This window comes from Phoenix dactylifera, unplaced genomic scaffold (assembly GCF_009389715.1).
Source record: "Phoenix dactylifera cultivar Barhee BC4 unplaced genomic scaffold, palm_55x_up_171113_PBpolish2nd_filt_p 000873F, whole genome shotgun sequence".
NCBI classification, from domain to species: Eukaryota; Viridiplantae; Streptophyta; class Magnoliopsida; order Arecales; family Arecaceae; genus Phoenix; species Phoenix dactylifera.
Genome location: NW_024068236.1, coordinates 176,561 through 192,273, shown reverse-complemented (window position 1 = coordinate 192,273; position 15,713 = coordinate 176,561). Strand labels below are relative to the sequence as shown.

General features: G+C 40.6%; 1 protein-coding gene and 2 pseudogenes across 2 annotated transcripts; 2 read left to right on the top strand and 1 right to left on the bottom strand.

Moving 5' to 3' along the window:
- Window positions 1–1,571: 1,571 nt before the first annotated feature.
- LOC120107463 lies at window positions 1,572–4,595 on the top strand (annotated as a pseudogene).
- Window positions 4,596–6,350: 1,755 nt separating this feature from the next.
- Window positions 6,351–10,264, bottom strand: LOC103703265 (annotated as a pseudogene).
- A 405-nt stretch (window positions 10,265–10,669) lies between these two features.
- LOC103703264 lies at window positions 10,670–15,194 on the top strand. Of its 2 annotated transcripts, XR_603424.3 has the most exons (4): window positions 10,670–10,948; window positions 12,111–12,153; window positions 12,484–12,793; window positions 14,523–15,194. XR_603424.3 is itself a non-coding variant. In XM_039120741.1 (3 exons), the coding sequence occupies exons 1-3, from the start codon at window positions 10,710–10,712 to the stop codon at window positions 14,848–14,850; spliced, it is 639 nt and encodes a 212-aa protein (XP_038976669.1). In that variant the 5' UTR covers window positions 10,670–10,709; the 3' UTR covers window positions 14,851–15,194. The 2 variants fall into 2 exon arrangements, 1 of the variants encoding a protein (XP_038976669.1); XM_039120741.1 differs by lacking the exon at window positions 12,111–12,153 and having other exon boundaries at window positions 12,722–12,793.
- Window positions 15,195–15,713: the final 519 nt, after the last annotated feature.

Here is a 15,713-nt window from a genome sequence, read left to right as displayed (position 1 = left end):
GCAATAGAACCCCTCCCCAACCCCCTGATTCAATTTTAAACCCCCTTGACCCTGCTCGCGTTGGTTCAAACCTCCCTGCCTCCCACTCGACGATCGTTCGAGAGTCTCTCCCCCCCCCCCCCCCCCCCCCCCCCCACGACGGTTCGAGCTCACAAACGTTTGAGGGTTGCAATCATTCGAGAGTTTCCTTATGGCAGTCGAGGCATGCCCCCCTCCTCCCCTTTCGAGGGTTTTGATAGTGCTAGACTTGCTCCCTCTCGGCCGTCACTGGTAAGCCCTCGGTTCTTCCCTTTCCCCACCCCCGCTTCCTCCCACTCTCCTTTTCTCCTTCTCCCCCTCCCTCTCCTTGTTTTCGGTTTTGGTATGCCATGGAATGGCATGGTCCCGTACCGTGCTGAAGCAGTCACTGGCCGGTATATCCTTCAGTACTAGTTCGGTAAACCTTGACAGGGATTAAAGAATATTGATGCATTGCTGAAAGAAAAGAGATGTTGTTCTTAGATTGAGCAGAGAGGTTAGGCAATGGTCTATTTGTTCAGAAAATGGAGGGCTACAACAGAGACTTTGCTTAACAAATTTTGAGTCCTGACAGTGGTTAAGCTACTTTGACCTATGAATCATCTTCTGAGTGGCTAGCCCCCTATCTTTTAGATGAAGCACAAGTCCTCATGTTCATTGTTGTTATTCTATGATTCTTGCTTTATTTTACAACTTATAAAAAATAAAGATTTTGGCTTGAGAGTAGGCCTTACTAGAGTTTGACAATAATGAAATACCACAAAAGAGTCTTATCCCATTCATATCATATACCATGTACATTAAGTTGGCTTTATCGATCAAACTATGATACATCAATGTTTCAATTTTCAAATAATTATATGATTCATTTTCAACATGTCATTAACTATACTAAATCTACATTATTTAGGCTTGGCACAATCGCTTAACATATATTGGGACAGTTATAAGATTTTATATAGCCAATCTTTTATGGAATGCTACCTGTTGTCTCTGATTTAGAGAGAATGTAACATTGGTTGACTTGATAACAGAATGATGGGAAGGATTCACTTCTGATCTCTTGGGCATATTAGCAGAGCTGAATCTTTGAAGAGTGCAGCAACATTTGTTGTTTGAGCAATTTTTTTTTAGTTCGTTATTTATTGGCTCATTTATCAGGAGATACAACTCTTCTTGGAAAATGTGAGAGGTTGTTATTGAGTAAATGGTGATCTTTTTTTCGGCTACCAAATTGCAATCTTTTCTATCATCAACTATGTTCAGCCATTGGTCAAACATTATTTTTTTCGAACTGTTCATATGCCACATTAGTTAAGATGTTTAGGGTTTAGCTTACTTTATATAATTCTAGTGAACATGGATAATGCAAATAGCAAATTATACAAAAAAAGGAAATTTATTATATCTCAGGTTTTGAGAAGCTTTGAGGTAAACTTGCGTGTACAAATTTGGGCTTGAACTTATAGATGTTAAATTATATATTGTAAATGATATAAATTGTCAATCCTGAGTAGATGGAACAATTATGTCTGCTATACTGATTTTGTTACATACAAATTCTGAATATTTGGTTAAACAGCCATGCAGTCCAACATGGAGTGGAAACCAAAATCAATTCAGAAGGCGGCTGCGATTAGTCCTGGTGTGATTGAAACAGGTTCAACCTTTTCCCATGCTGATGGTTCTGGTAGCTCAAACCCAGCGGATGTTCCTGGCTTGTCAGAGAAACTTTCACAAATTAACATTTTGGAAACTCAGCATGTAATCATACCTCAGCATCTTCAAGTGTCAGAGTCTGAACATACGCAACTGACATTTGGTAGTTTTGGAGCTGGTTTTGACTCCACCAAGGGGTTCACATCTGCTTCTCAGGCTTCTGAAAATGCACAAGAGACCAGCAATGAACCTACTCTAAGGTATTGCCTTTTTTCCTCCTTATATTTTGATTGTATTTCCTACAAGAACCATGGTATGATTTTGGTATTAATATCTCATAATGCTGAAAAATGACTATTGTTGGTTTTATTTAACTTCTCAGCTTTAACTATCCAACGGGGAAGTCATATATGGTTGCATGACTTTTTCTTTGCTTTCTGTTCTTTTTATAAGCCCATTTGAAAGTTGATAGTTGAGGGCTTGGATGCCTTCTCCCATCAACTGCTATTATAGTGTAGGATTGGCGTCACTTTTTTTTTGAGTGTTCAGTTCTAGATAGGGCAGTATACTTATATTTAATTTGATATCTGCAGTATACTAGCAACTGGCCCACTGGGCTCCAGCGAGGATGCCTCTGCCGCTGACCAAGGAGATTTTGTGGATGGCCAATCTAGAAACTTCCCAACCTGACTCTACCACATCATCTACAGAATCTGAGGAAGCACAACCTGAAAATAGCGGGTCCTTAAGCCCTCATAATATTGGGAGTTTCGAGGAAATTGGGTTGGTCCAAAGCCCAAGCCCTCCCTACAGTTCAGCAGAACCACAGCAACTACAGAATTCATCAACCCTGTCAAGCTTCCTGGTAAGTCCAAATATCAAGTATGTTGAGAATCTGTTTTGTGTTTTAAATGCGAAATATGGAAGCCAGTTTTTCAAGATATGCTGACACGTTTGACAATTTGGTTGTAAGATTGTAATTTATGCTTAAAGAAGATAGTATAATACTTGTAAAAATAATAACTTTTTTCTTTGAAACAGGCATACGACCCCCAAATGAGTTATGGTGCCCCATTTTTTAGGACGATGATGGAAGAAAATGTGAGCTCACAAGGTTTATCTTCACTGTCTGAGGTACCTTGGCTTGCTTCCGAACCTATTCAGATGCCTTCTTTATTGTTTTCCTTGCTATATATGTCTTATAACTGTTCGTTATGCTTTAAACCTTCTGTCCATTGTTTTTCCTGTCCCTACTTTCCCTGACTTCTTTTGTTTATAGAGCCGATCACAGTGGATTCATTTGGAGCTTTCCCTTCTTTTTGCCCATGTGACAATTCCTCCACCCAAAACATGACTGAAACTGAAAATTTTAATTAGTTTTTGGTTGTTTTAGGCAGCTGAAATTTCAATCCTTGATATGATCTGATATTGTGAGAATTTCGAGATGTCCTTAAGTGGCATATTTTATTCTATCCTTAATTATTGCCACCATTCAACACTTTATGCCTGCAGGCCCTGAACTCGCATTCAATGAGCAGCAGCTCTTCAAGCTTTGCCATGGTTCAGCAGCCACCACCAATTCAGCCACAGCAGCAGCCAGTAGCTCAGTTGTATCCACAAGTTCCCATCTCACACTACCCGAATTTTGTGCCATATCGTCACTTATTTTCTCCAGTTTATGTCCCACAAAATGGCCATGCCGAACTATTCAAACAACCCTGCATATCCTCATCCATCAAATGGGAACAACTATTTTCTGATGCCGGGAGCAAACTCGCACGTAACTGCAGTAGCATGAAGTATGCTACCTCACAGTATAAACCTGTTCCTGTAGGAAGCCCAACCGGGTATGGAAACTATGCTAATCCTGCTGGATTCACCATCAATTCTCCTGGTACTATTGGCAGTGCTGCTGGCCTTGAAGATGTAAGCAGGATAAAATACAAAGACAACAGCCTCTATGTTCCAACACCCCAGGTATGATCTAATCCTCAGCATTTCATTTATGGTTGAAAATGAATCGAAAACAACTACTTCTTGGCCAATCAGGTGAATCGAGGCAGTTTTACACTTTGATGGTTGCATGTTTATGCTCATTTGTTTGATGATGATGCTACATTTCTATGATTGTTTGATATCATGGATGTCTATGGATGAAACATACTGGAACAGATCTTTAAGCTTCTTGATACAAAATTTCGTGCTTTCTTTCCCCCCCAAACTGTGATCGACTTGATCCATAATATAATATGTTTTGGTTTCCTATTATGTTCCAGGCAGAGACATCTGATATCTGGATTCAGACGCCACAAGAGCTTTCGAGCTTGCAATCTGCACCATATTATAATTTATCTGGGCAAGCACCACATGCAGTTTACATGCCAACCCATGCTGGTCATGCTTCGTTCAATGCCGCAGCACAGTCATCTAATGTTCAATATCCAGGCTTGTACCATCCACCACAGCCGGCCTCCGTCGCGAGTCCCCATCAAATGGTGCACCAGCAGGTCCCATCAGCCCTGGGTGCGAGCGTTGGAGTTGGAGTTGGAGTGGCACCTCCTGGACCCCAGATCGGGGCCTATCAGCAGCCCCAGCTTAGTCACCTGAATTGGATGGCCAACTTTTGAAGGGGTGGTATCATATGGTCAGGGATGGAAGTAGCATCATACACAGATAGGTGCTGAAGCTTTATTTGTAATGGAAAGCACTCTTTTTTACTGTATGGCAAGCCAAGCCAAATCTAAGTAATAGTCATTCTTGTCTGGTGCTTTTGCCTCGTAGATCAACTAGTCTAATACCCCACTGGAATGACCCTAACCTGTATCACATATTATGCATTCTGGGATGCTGGAGTTGAGCATATCTGATATGAATAATTGACAACAGGTGTTTATAAAGCTGACTGAAATTTGTGGAAAGAGAGATGTAATAAATATTTTTGAGATGGTGATTTCTATAGAATTGATGGTTGGGTTGTTGAAGCCATACAGAGGTGGCAAATTCTTGAGCTCGATGAAATGATAAGCAAGTAACCCTTCCTCGGAAGCGAAAAGTGTGTTTCCTTGTGATGAATCATTTGCAGGGGATTGATGGTTATCCAACATGATCATAACCATAACCATCATTTGTGGGTTGATGACTCGTAGCAATGAAAGACAAGGAAATAATAAAAATCCATGCAGGGCGAGGGAGCGTAGTGGCTGGTTCTCCTTTTTGACTATAGGAAGATTTTAGTGAAGCTCTTGGGACAAAAAAAAGAAAAATAAAAATTTCATGTGTGCTCTTTCGCAACATTTATTGTGGTTTAACTCGTGGGCTTATCTCTGTTTTTTTTTTTTTTTTTTTTTTTAATTTTTTGAATGATGGTGGCGGCCAGAGATATCCATCCTTGCCCTCGTCACCTCATGGAACTACGACTTTTGATTGGGAACCAGAAGTTGAAGGACGAGATGACTCGAAATCTGAAAAAGGTCAAGATATGGCCACCGGTCATATCTTTTTGGGAGGTGCTATGGTAGTCACAGTTGGTAGGATTTAACCCTCCATTAAAAAGAAGCTGGGGTTTGAATTGGAGGGACTGTTTTTCTTCTATTTCGTATTTATTTTATTTGAATTTTTTATATCAAGTGAAAAAAAATGGAGGAGTTCAGATTTGAGATGGAGGAATGCCTTTTTTTTCACCATTTCTTTATTTTTTTCTCTCAAATTGAGGACAGAGTGCCTCTCCCATACTCATTTAATAGATATTGAGATAGAGAAAAGATAGCTGTTTTTTTCAAACCATGGTATTTTTTTCTTTAAAGAGGGAGCAATCTAGTAAATGTACTATATTTGTCCTTTACATACCTATTACACAAGAGATGGCTCCTCCATTACAAGGGCACAGTAGACGGATGTTCCCATTCAACAGAAAATGCAAAAAGAATCATAAAATACTGAACACTTACATTTTGAATCACTATTTAAAAATAAGATAAAAGATAATAGATTTTAATTTTCAAAATCCATCATGGGAAAGATGAAGGAAGAGGTAGTCATCAAGGCATTTGAGAACTTGAAATTAGATATGAACTAATAGCGTAGGACTGACCCGAATCAACATGATGAGACTTGTCCCCTACATTAGTTTGTTGTATATTTTCATCTGTTTTCTTATTTGTTATTTCCATCAATTTTATATGTTTATGATGCTAGTTGACATCAATATTTGGCATTCGAAGTTATCATCAACATGCAAAATCAATGGCCCAGAAAATTAGTCCATTATATTGACCATAAATTAGTACAGAATAACTAACCACCTCATAAGATCATGTCTTTATAATTAATATAAGATAATTGTTCTCCACATTAAGTTTGCTAACATGGGAATTCTCCAATCATCAAGGCCTAACAAGGTCAACAAGTGTCGCATGATGAGGTCACAACAGCAGTCACATTCATTAATACTTCATCCACATAACTACAATACCCATTGAATTAAACTAGTGAAACTAATGAAGCGCATAACATCAATGAAACCAGTAAGAAATTTCTCTTATTCTCGTTATATACAGGAGGCCTATAAGAACTTCAAGCTATGGAATGGTGATATCCCTCCTATATCTGCAGACTTCCCTACCCTTGATGAAGGCAACATTAGATCCCAAGTCTTCAGTACAACCATCAAAAAGTGCTAATTAAGCTAGCTGTGATCTTCCATTCATATCTTGTCTCAAAGAATACAAAAAGCAACAAAATGAATGCCAAAGATTATGATTCCTACATGACAATGGAAGCTAAACCTAATACATCAATCAACCAAAATATTGAATTAGCATCCTGCTATGGACATTGTTCTCAGCAAGCTTTCACTATCAATCACTATCAATCATTATAAGCCCTAACAAACTTCCTGCCCCACATGTTAATCATTTACACAAAAGCCTACCAAATTTCTGACATCCCAATCCCAGAAGCATCCAAGGGTTCCCAAGCTAGAGACTGATCTAGATCTCACCGAAAGCCAATCATCCATTACATTATATCCTAATCTATGGATATCATTGGCCATCACCATGTCGCAGTTGCATGCAAATACATTGGTAACAGAGCAACAACCAATCGTTATATGGACCCCAACACACAAAAGCATCAGCAGAGAGATCATGTGGATCATCAGCTTTACCTAACAAGAAAGGCGGTACTCATGTTTAGCTCCTGAGATAATCTTAGGCCATATCATTAAGATTAAGCATGCTAATATAAGATAACAATTATTATGTTCAGCAACACCCATAGTGACCATTATATATAAGCCCACTACTTGAACTATCTATGATGGTTGGATAACACTAGAAAAACAAGTACCTTTATTTTCTAAAAACGAAAGGCAATGGTTTCAAACCCTTCCTGTAAAAATTCACAGTGCTCACATACCACAGTCCTGAATGTGACCGTAAACATGGATTAGACATATCATTATATTAGACTTGATGCACCAGTAATTGTGTGATGCCAATGCCACTTTATTATTCCAAAATACTGTTCAATATTTAGATGTTTGATGTGTGCAACAATGCCCTCAAAAAAAATTTCCTTTAAAAAAATATTTTGCGAATGTGCTGGCCGCAGGGTCTTCTGACTTTTATCATACATTTTGCTGTCATGTTTTAGGCATCAATAAAGGAAACAGATTGAGCATTTATAATGAATCTTTTTAACAAACAAGTCCAACTACTAAGTAGCTCATCAATAAAGTACCTAATCGAACTTATCCGTTATCAAATGGATGGCTAACCTTTCAGTCAAATATATAATGAAATATATTGCATGGTACGAATGAGATTTTGAGAATCTTAAGGCATCTATTTATATTTCTTTTTTCACTTAATTACGATACCACATCAAGAATCTCAATCACAACCTAACACCACATAAGCATTCTCTACACAGCATTCGGGAAAACATCTACAAATATCTATTAGATATAGGTTGAACAATTATACTACCCACTTGTAACAGGTCTAGGGTTCATCATTATACAGGTACTGAAACAGATAACAAGAAAAGCCTTTTTAAAGCATTCAATATGGTAAGAAAAGTTAAAACGACACAGGGGACAAGATTTAATGAACTCAAGTAATAAATACCTTATCAATATGCATGGAAAGTGATCAAATCTTATTCACCATCCATCATGTCTCATGTATTTTAGGGCATTAATACATATATTTATGACCAAAAGTTCAAGCAATTGACATGTTTTCCAACCAAGGAATTATGGACAAAATTAAGTCGTTAGTCATATTGTTGAAAAACCAACCATGGAATCATGGACAAAATTAAGTCATTAGCCATATTGTTAAAATTCCATTGTTTTGTCACTATTTAATACACAAGCAACAAGTCTACAAAACACTTGAAGTCTTAGCTTTTTGTAGAGAATCTGAATAATGTATATCATAAAGAACATTTTGGATCACTTAAATATTTCACCATAAAGCATAACTCTGAACCAAACAATTTCACAATGCAAGCATAACTCTGAACCAAACAACAGGAGTGTAATGTTGCTGAGGTCCATTCAACAGAAACAGAGAAATTCTTTTGCAATGGGCAAGCTTAATCACATCCTCTCTGGACCTCCACAAATCTTTCATGTTGAAGGGAATTTCAGCAGGTAAAATTTTCAAGTGATTGGTAAAGCATGATAAAAACAGAAATTTTATGCCAGCAGCTTAAGAGATTTTTACTATTTTTAACTTTTTTTCCAATAATTTTATACTTTATTGCATAGAAGAACTTAGAAATAGGAGCAATAAAAACTTCATGTCTTTTCTGTAATTCCTTTATGTACAATCAAACGAACCCTAATGAAAGAAAGAAGGTTTCCATTGTATATCATTCAACTAATAGACTTTGTTACAGCTTTTGGAATTACACAGTTAATTTTTTCATTAGGGTGCTGTTGGGAAGCGGGAATTCGAATGAGAAGTAGTAGTAGACTGTGTTGAGTGTTTCGATTGAAAGATATCTCTTTGGCATTACTAATTCTCCATCCAACCTTACATTCCAAATCATCGAATTACTCGTTTAAAAAACAAAAAAGGGCAATAAAAAACAAAACCCCATGAACTGAATTGAATTAGATCTACATGGTAAAAACACCATTCTTTACAACAACTCAACCCAAGCTCTCTCTACACACATCTCTCTTTCCTTCTTTGAAAGAGAAAAGGTCAATGTGTACAAGATAAAGAAGAAACTATTCATAAGAAGTGGAGGAAAAGGCAAATTTTTTCTATATACCTCGTGTCATGTGGCCAAGCCGTCCTGCCTCTTTGCAGAAAGCCGCTTCAGGAACTCGTAGGTGGTGATCATGGTGGTGGCTGACACCGACATCGAGGCCCACCTCGGCCCCAGGCCCCGGTAGCATGCACCCCACCCTCCTTCCCTCATGAGGGTCCTCACCGTTCGCCCGATCGTCATCCGCCCCTCCATCACCTGCATCCTCGTCTTGATGGTGTCCAACGGCATCGTCACCACCGCCGCCGCTCCCCTGCCATGGCTGCGCTCACCCCCTGCACCACCACCACCGGCCCATACCCCGGCCTTATCATCTCGCCGCCGCCACCATTGCTCCCTTCTCCTCTTGGCGGCTGAAGTAGTAGTACCCCAATCCACCCCATATGATCCTTTGGGACAGATAATAGGAAGCCCACCACATGGCATTGGAGGGGGCATAGGTGAGGATGGACATGCCAAAGCCCCGGTAGAGACCTCGAATTCCGTCACAAGATAGGATTTTTCTGAAGACATCAAGTCCGCCGAGGTATTTGGGGCCTTGGAGATGGCAGCCTTGGACCATGAGTCGCTGGCTGATGACGTCGACTGGGGTCCCAGAACCACCTGGGCGGCGACGGCGGCGCTAAGGCCGGCGGCAGCGCCGGCAGCTGCGGAGGCAGCCGGCTCGGGGAGGCCGAGGCTGAAGGCGGGCGGAGCCGACTGCACTCTTGGTGACCTCGAGGGCAGCCATGTAGAGGGCGCGGGCGGGGATGGTGCCGGCGAGGGAGGTGGCGAAGCCGCGGTAGAAGGCATGGAGGCCCTCGTGGCGGAGAATGAAGGCGGCGGCGGCGCAGGCGGAGGGGGGCAGGGGGTGGGAGACCTGGAGGCGGGTCTTGAGCACCACCGCCGGGTAGAGGGCGGCGGATACGGCGGAGAAGAGGACGGCGCCGAGGAGGAAGAACCGCGACTTGTCCAGCATCTCCCAATCGACTTCCGCCGGGAGGTGGAGCTCCGCCGACGCCTCCCCCTCCTCCACCGGCGTCGGCGTCGCCCCCTTGAAGCCCTCAAGCTCTCCCTTTTTACCTATGTCTACGGCCTCTCCTTCATCTCTACTAGAAATTACGAAACCCTAACCCCAACCCTAAGAATTACGTATTAGGGTTTCGAGGAGATCAGGAGGAGAGAGAGGAAGAGGGAGGAGGACCCGACTCCGGCGTCCATGTCGCCGGGGACAGGTGGACGGATCTCACCCGTCGATCTCCGGCGGGGACCTTAGGGTTTCATGGAGTGGAAGGAGGGGGGGGGGGGGAGGGCCGAAATGGATAGGGCTGTTCGATAAAAGGAGTACGACAAAACGAGCGAGGGAAAGCAGCGGAATCGGATGATTTTACTGGGTGTAGAATGGGTTTCTTTCGCCTTTTATTCTTGCCGACCTATTGACACGTGTCAGTGGCTGAACTAAATGATTGGCGGAGGAAAGCGAGAAACAATTAGAGATTCCGTACGGTTGGCTACCGGCAACTGGAGGTCACTGTCGCCTTGCTCACTGTCTCCATAGGCGAACGTAATGGTGACGGGGCAGAAACGACCCATAGTAGGTGCACTTTCTTTTGGGCTTTCTTATTGTGACGTGGGGACTAGGCCAATTATTTTTCACCACGTGGCTACTTGAGCGCAAGGGGGGAAAAAAAAGAAAGAAGCCGCCCAGTCTAACGAGCGAACGGAACGCTCTTCCCGAAGCGGAGTGAGGCGGGTTCTTCACCGAGATGTCAGCTGCGGTGGTGGCGCGCAAGGCGATGTGCTCGCGGTCGACGGATATGGCGGCGCCTCCGCACCCACAGAACAAAACCTCCCGCCCAAAGAAGACGAGCTCCCGAACGTACGCACCCTCTACCCGATCGGGGAGGAGCCGCCACCCCCGCCGCCGCCGGAGAACAACGAGGCCACCTTTCTCCACTGGGTGGACGAGGGGGATGGGAAAGCAACAGCAATTGGAGAAACCTAGGTGGACGATTCGCAGCCCCTCTCCTCTTCCTCTGCCTGCCCGAATTCCTTGATCACCATTAAGTTTGAACTTCAAGTTTCGCATGCAAATATACCTAGATACTTGTTGCAATATACCTTTTATCTTTAATAAGGATAGAGAATGGGAGGCTTCAGCCTGCGTCCATTCATGCTTTAGTCTGCACAGCTTATCCATGCAAATATTCAGCCATTAAGGCTTGAAGGTTAAATACAAGGGTCCTTGGTCCACTTGGGCACCAAGCCCTACAATCTATAGTGAAGTTCTGAAAATATCCAAAAGGTGAAAAAGAATTGGTTATTTTCCTTTTGATAGAAAGAATTGTTTATTAAATCACAACCTAGTTGAATCAACAGCATTTAGTCATATTGAAATGTTTTTATAATTAAGTACAATATACCATCACAACAAAATAGCTTTCCTTATCCAAAAAAAAAAAAAACAAAATAGCATTAATTTGTGTCTTGGTGGTTGAGAGTCCTGTGACTGTATGGGAGGTTTAGTGTTCAAATATCTTTTTTAAGTACTATTTTCTAGGATTTTCCTCCTGCCAACTTGGTTCCAGGTCACCTGCTTTTTTGAAAATTGACCGATTGAACTCAGTTTCCGCGGGACAAAAGCCCTCTGCATCATTTGACATGCAATAGATGAAAATCCTGGAACACTTCAACAACAAGATTTAAATCTAGGACCTCCAAATGAAGAAGGAAGTAGCAGCTCTGGCTATGCCCCAATTGGTTTTAGTTATATTTGTTTTAATTGCAAGGTTCTCTACATTTCAGGTTATGTGCTTAGCCGGTTAGCCAATCACAGAATCCTCATTTTCTTGCGATTTTGTTTGTAAATTTTACTTTTGAGAACCAGTATATTTCCAGCTTTAATTTATTGGCCATTCCAAGGTGAGAGATGGCATAAGGCATACAGGTTGTTATATTTGTTTTTCAAGTTTCTCTACATTTCAGGTGTTTTGCTTAGCCAATCAATGAATCCTCATTTTCTTGTGATTTTGTTTGTAAATTTTACTTTTGGGAACCAGTATATTTCCAGCTTTAATTTAGTGGCCATTCCAAGGGGCGAGATGGTATAAGGCATATACAGGTTAAGTTGTATAGTAGTTTTGATGGTTCAAGCTTTTGATTTTCAGGTACAGTTATGTTAATGGCCAAAAGATGGAACTTGTTTTCTAGGTGAGTAATATTCTCTGTTTGTAAGGTGGTAGCACTGTCTAGGGAAGCATGCGTTTTGCATTTTGCTTTTGTAGACACATTAGATATATCCTGCATTCAGGATCTAAAGTTTTTAAATTTGCAAAATTGAGTTGTTGTGATCAATGTAGTGACTTCTCTCTCTGCCGTATAATTCTGAATCATGATTGAGTTGAGATGATTCAGAAGCTTTTTGGGGGTATGATGTTTGACAGGAAAATAATATTCTGTAATCTGTATTTATCGAGCTTGCTGATTCACCTTTCTCTCCTGTGCACAAGCCTCTGATGGTGTTACTGTACTTTCATGCAGGTGATAATTAAACTTCTGAGAAGCAGGTTGAAGGTCATATGAAGCCAGTTTTAACTCTGGGAGCAGCTGTCCTTCCTCAAAAAATTGATCTTAGCCAGTCTATTTTGAGTTCACATAATTTTTGTGGAACTTAAAATTGATTATTTTGACTTTCAAATGTCTTTTTTTTCACATGTTTGTGCAATTGAATATATCTGCATATATTTATCTGTTTGGTATTTTGTTATTTCTGTTGCAGTCTTGCGTTCCATACCCTTATACAGATCCATACTATGGAGGGATTCTGTCTGCTTTTGGTTCACATGCTTTGGTTAGTATTCTTGAACAAATTTTTGTTTCTTGCCATACTTTCTCTTAGACACATCTTTCTTACGTCATATATGTCTACTGCCCACTGCTGGATCTTTGTTTGTGATAAAGAGCAGAAGTTGAGTGGGGGAGACAGCATGAGCAGAAAAGGTTATTTGTTTTTTATAACATTTCTTAAAGCATGTCACAGTCCTGGCAAGAAGAAAAAGGGAATTTATGTTTCAAGTTCCTTCTATTAACTATTCTAATCAATAGTGTTTGGTTCTTCATGAAGGTGATACTGCCCTGGATTTACGACTACTTTTGAAATTTTGTTATGTACATTGTCATGGTATGATCATTTTCATGCTCATGCTAGGCATGGTGATTTGCTTTTTTTCTCAATTGTCCTTTTAATCCTGTTTGAATTGTGTATGCTTGGGACCATTGAGTTTCTGTTATACGTTGTAACAGTCTTCTGAAAATTTCTTTGTTCTCGCGTGAAGAGTATAGGAATTTGTTTACATCTTCACAGGATATTGATGCCACATGTTTGTTTGGGATAAGGTAACAAGTAGCATCTAAATTTTCAGTTTTAAATAAAAGAACATACTGAAAAAACAAGTACTGAGATTTTATTTCCAGTCCATGAATATTTGAAATATTAGAGGTCCTGCGGTATTTAAAATTTTGCCCAGATTTCCAAAATAACAATCAATATAGTCTGTTGCCTTTCTTATGAAGGCGTCAATTAATTAATGATGGCTACCTATTCAATTTTATGATGGCGTTAATTTTGCTCATTATCTGAGACTTGTTCCCTTAAATCATGTCTAAAGGAAAACCTCTTGCTTGCAAGGCACTCAGTGGTCTCTCTTATATGTGCTTTGAAAGGAACTAAAATCATCCTTTACTGTTTATACAAAGTTAATTATTTATCGTCAACTATATATACATGCATACTATACGCGTGTGCATGCGTGTGCATAAGCAAGTTTCTTCATTTGCAATCCAAACTTTGGTCAATGCGTGCTTGTATGTGTACATTCATCTGCAATTCAAACTATGGTTCTGTTTCATCGGTGCATTTTTGGTGTGATGACCAATGGACATGGCTGCAATAACTTAAAATAGTTGCTCATCTTTGACTGTGCATACTTGTACTTATAAACTCTTTATTTGTGGATTTTGTTTCATTCTTCTGGCACTGTTTTCATTCTGCCGATTCCTCTTTATCGTTATTTTTTTTAAAAAAAATTTAGAGGCAAGGTTTCTGTCATCCTAGCATCCCTAATCAGTTTATGTCAATGCAAAACAATATCCTGGAATACTGCAACAGAGGCAACTGCATGCCAAGTTAGAGGCTCAGAATAAACTCATCAAAGGTTGAAAGGTAGCTTATTATACATTTGCTGGTCCTATCCTCTGGTCTTCATAATGTCATTTCCAACTTCTTTTTTTTTTTTTTTTGCGCTCTGAGAGGTTCGAGAGGTTAAGTGCTATGTAATTTGAGATAAACTTCAATGAGTTTCTCTCAAGGCACTGAAATTTTGCTTGTGCCATGATACCTCTTTGCAGTAGCATAAAGTCTGTTTTGAAGCATTGTATAGTTGCATTGTCCCTTTTGTATGTGAAGGGCTGCTGGTTTTCTATTTTCCTTGCATATTATTATATGCTACAATTTTTTAACTTGACTTTTCCAACAATCTGCTGCTGCATGTCTTGTTCAACCATTCCTTCATGAGTCTCAGCATCTGCAATGCTATGAAAAGAGCAAGGGGTTCAGGTGGGCGATTCTTAAACACCAAAGCAGCTCCAGCAGCAGTCAAGAATGCCACCAGGTCCTCTCTGCTGCAACTGAGTGGAGGTGGAGAGGGGAGCCTCCCGGGATCTGAAATCCTCCTCATGCGAAATGGCACGACGGGTGCAACAGGCTCACCTACTTGCTACAACGTTACAACCGTGTCCAGCATTAATGGAGGTTTATTCCAGCATCAGGATCATCATCTCAACTTCTCCACCAACTTGCATCCCCTTGTTGGGGGAATCATAAAAGGCGGGGGACAGCGTAATTCATAGCAGCGTCTCAGCAGCAGGTCTCACTTCTCAGTTATGTTGGCGATCGATGTCTGTCTGGTGTTTCCTGGGCAATTCATCCCTGGCTTGGATTTCTTCGACTCTGAAATTTTCCATATGTTAGATGTCTTGTTAGGAGAATCAATAACTATGTATATGTATGGTGATGCTCATGCCGACATTCTCTTCTTTTGGCAAATTGTCGATAACTGGGTGCTATATCAGATCTGTTATCTGGATTTGAACTTAAAATGGACTTGCAGCATGATTCAAGGAGGAAAGCAGCGAGTTTATTGAACTGAATCTCCAGAACAATCCTAACTATTGAGCTGCAGTTGATTTATCAATGTGTTTGCACCTGGTTCATTCTATATTTCTGCTAGGTATTTAATTGCAGAATTCTTTTCAGATGACTCAGCTATATATGTGCAATACTACATGTCTTGGGCAATAATAGACCACACAAAGAACTTGTCGAGCAAACAGGATTAGAGTTCTGTTCCCAACTAAAAAGGGGATTAGAATTTGGGACAAACTCAAGTCTCAGTGGCTCAAGCATCGGACTTAGCACTAGGTCGACATCGTACTTAGACACAAGATCTGCATTGCACTGAATTGAAATGGATATTTCTTGCAACATCCTTGCAAGCTTCAGGAGATTTGAGTTCCAACCCAGCCTGCACCATTTTGGTCTAGTTTTGAGCCCAAAACATGCAATCTTCTTCACCAGGAATGGACACCAAGAGCTTGCACAATCATCAAACATTGCTTCTTGTTTTTTGAGAAAATTCCAAGCTCCACTATTTCCCCAAGGGTAATATAGTTGACCTATAAGAAGACTAGAACTTGTAGTACATGTACTGCAC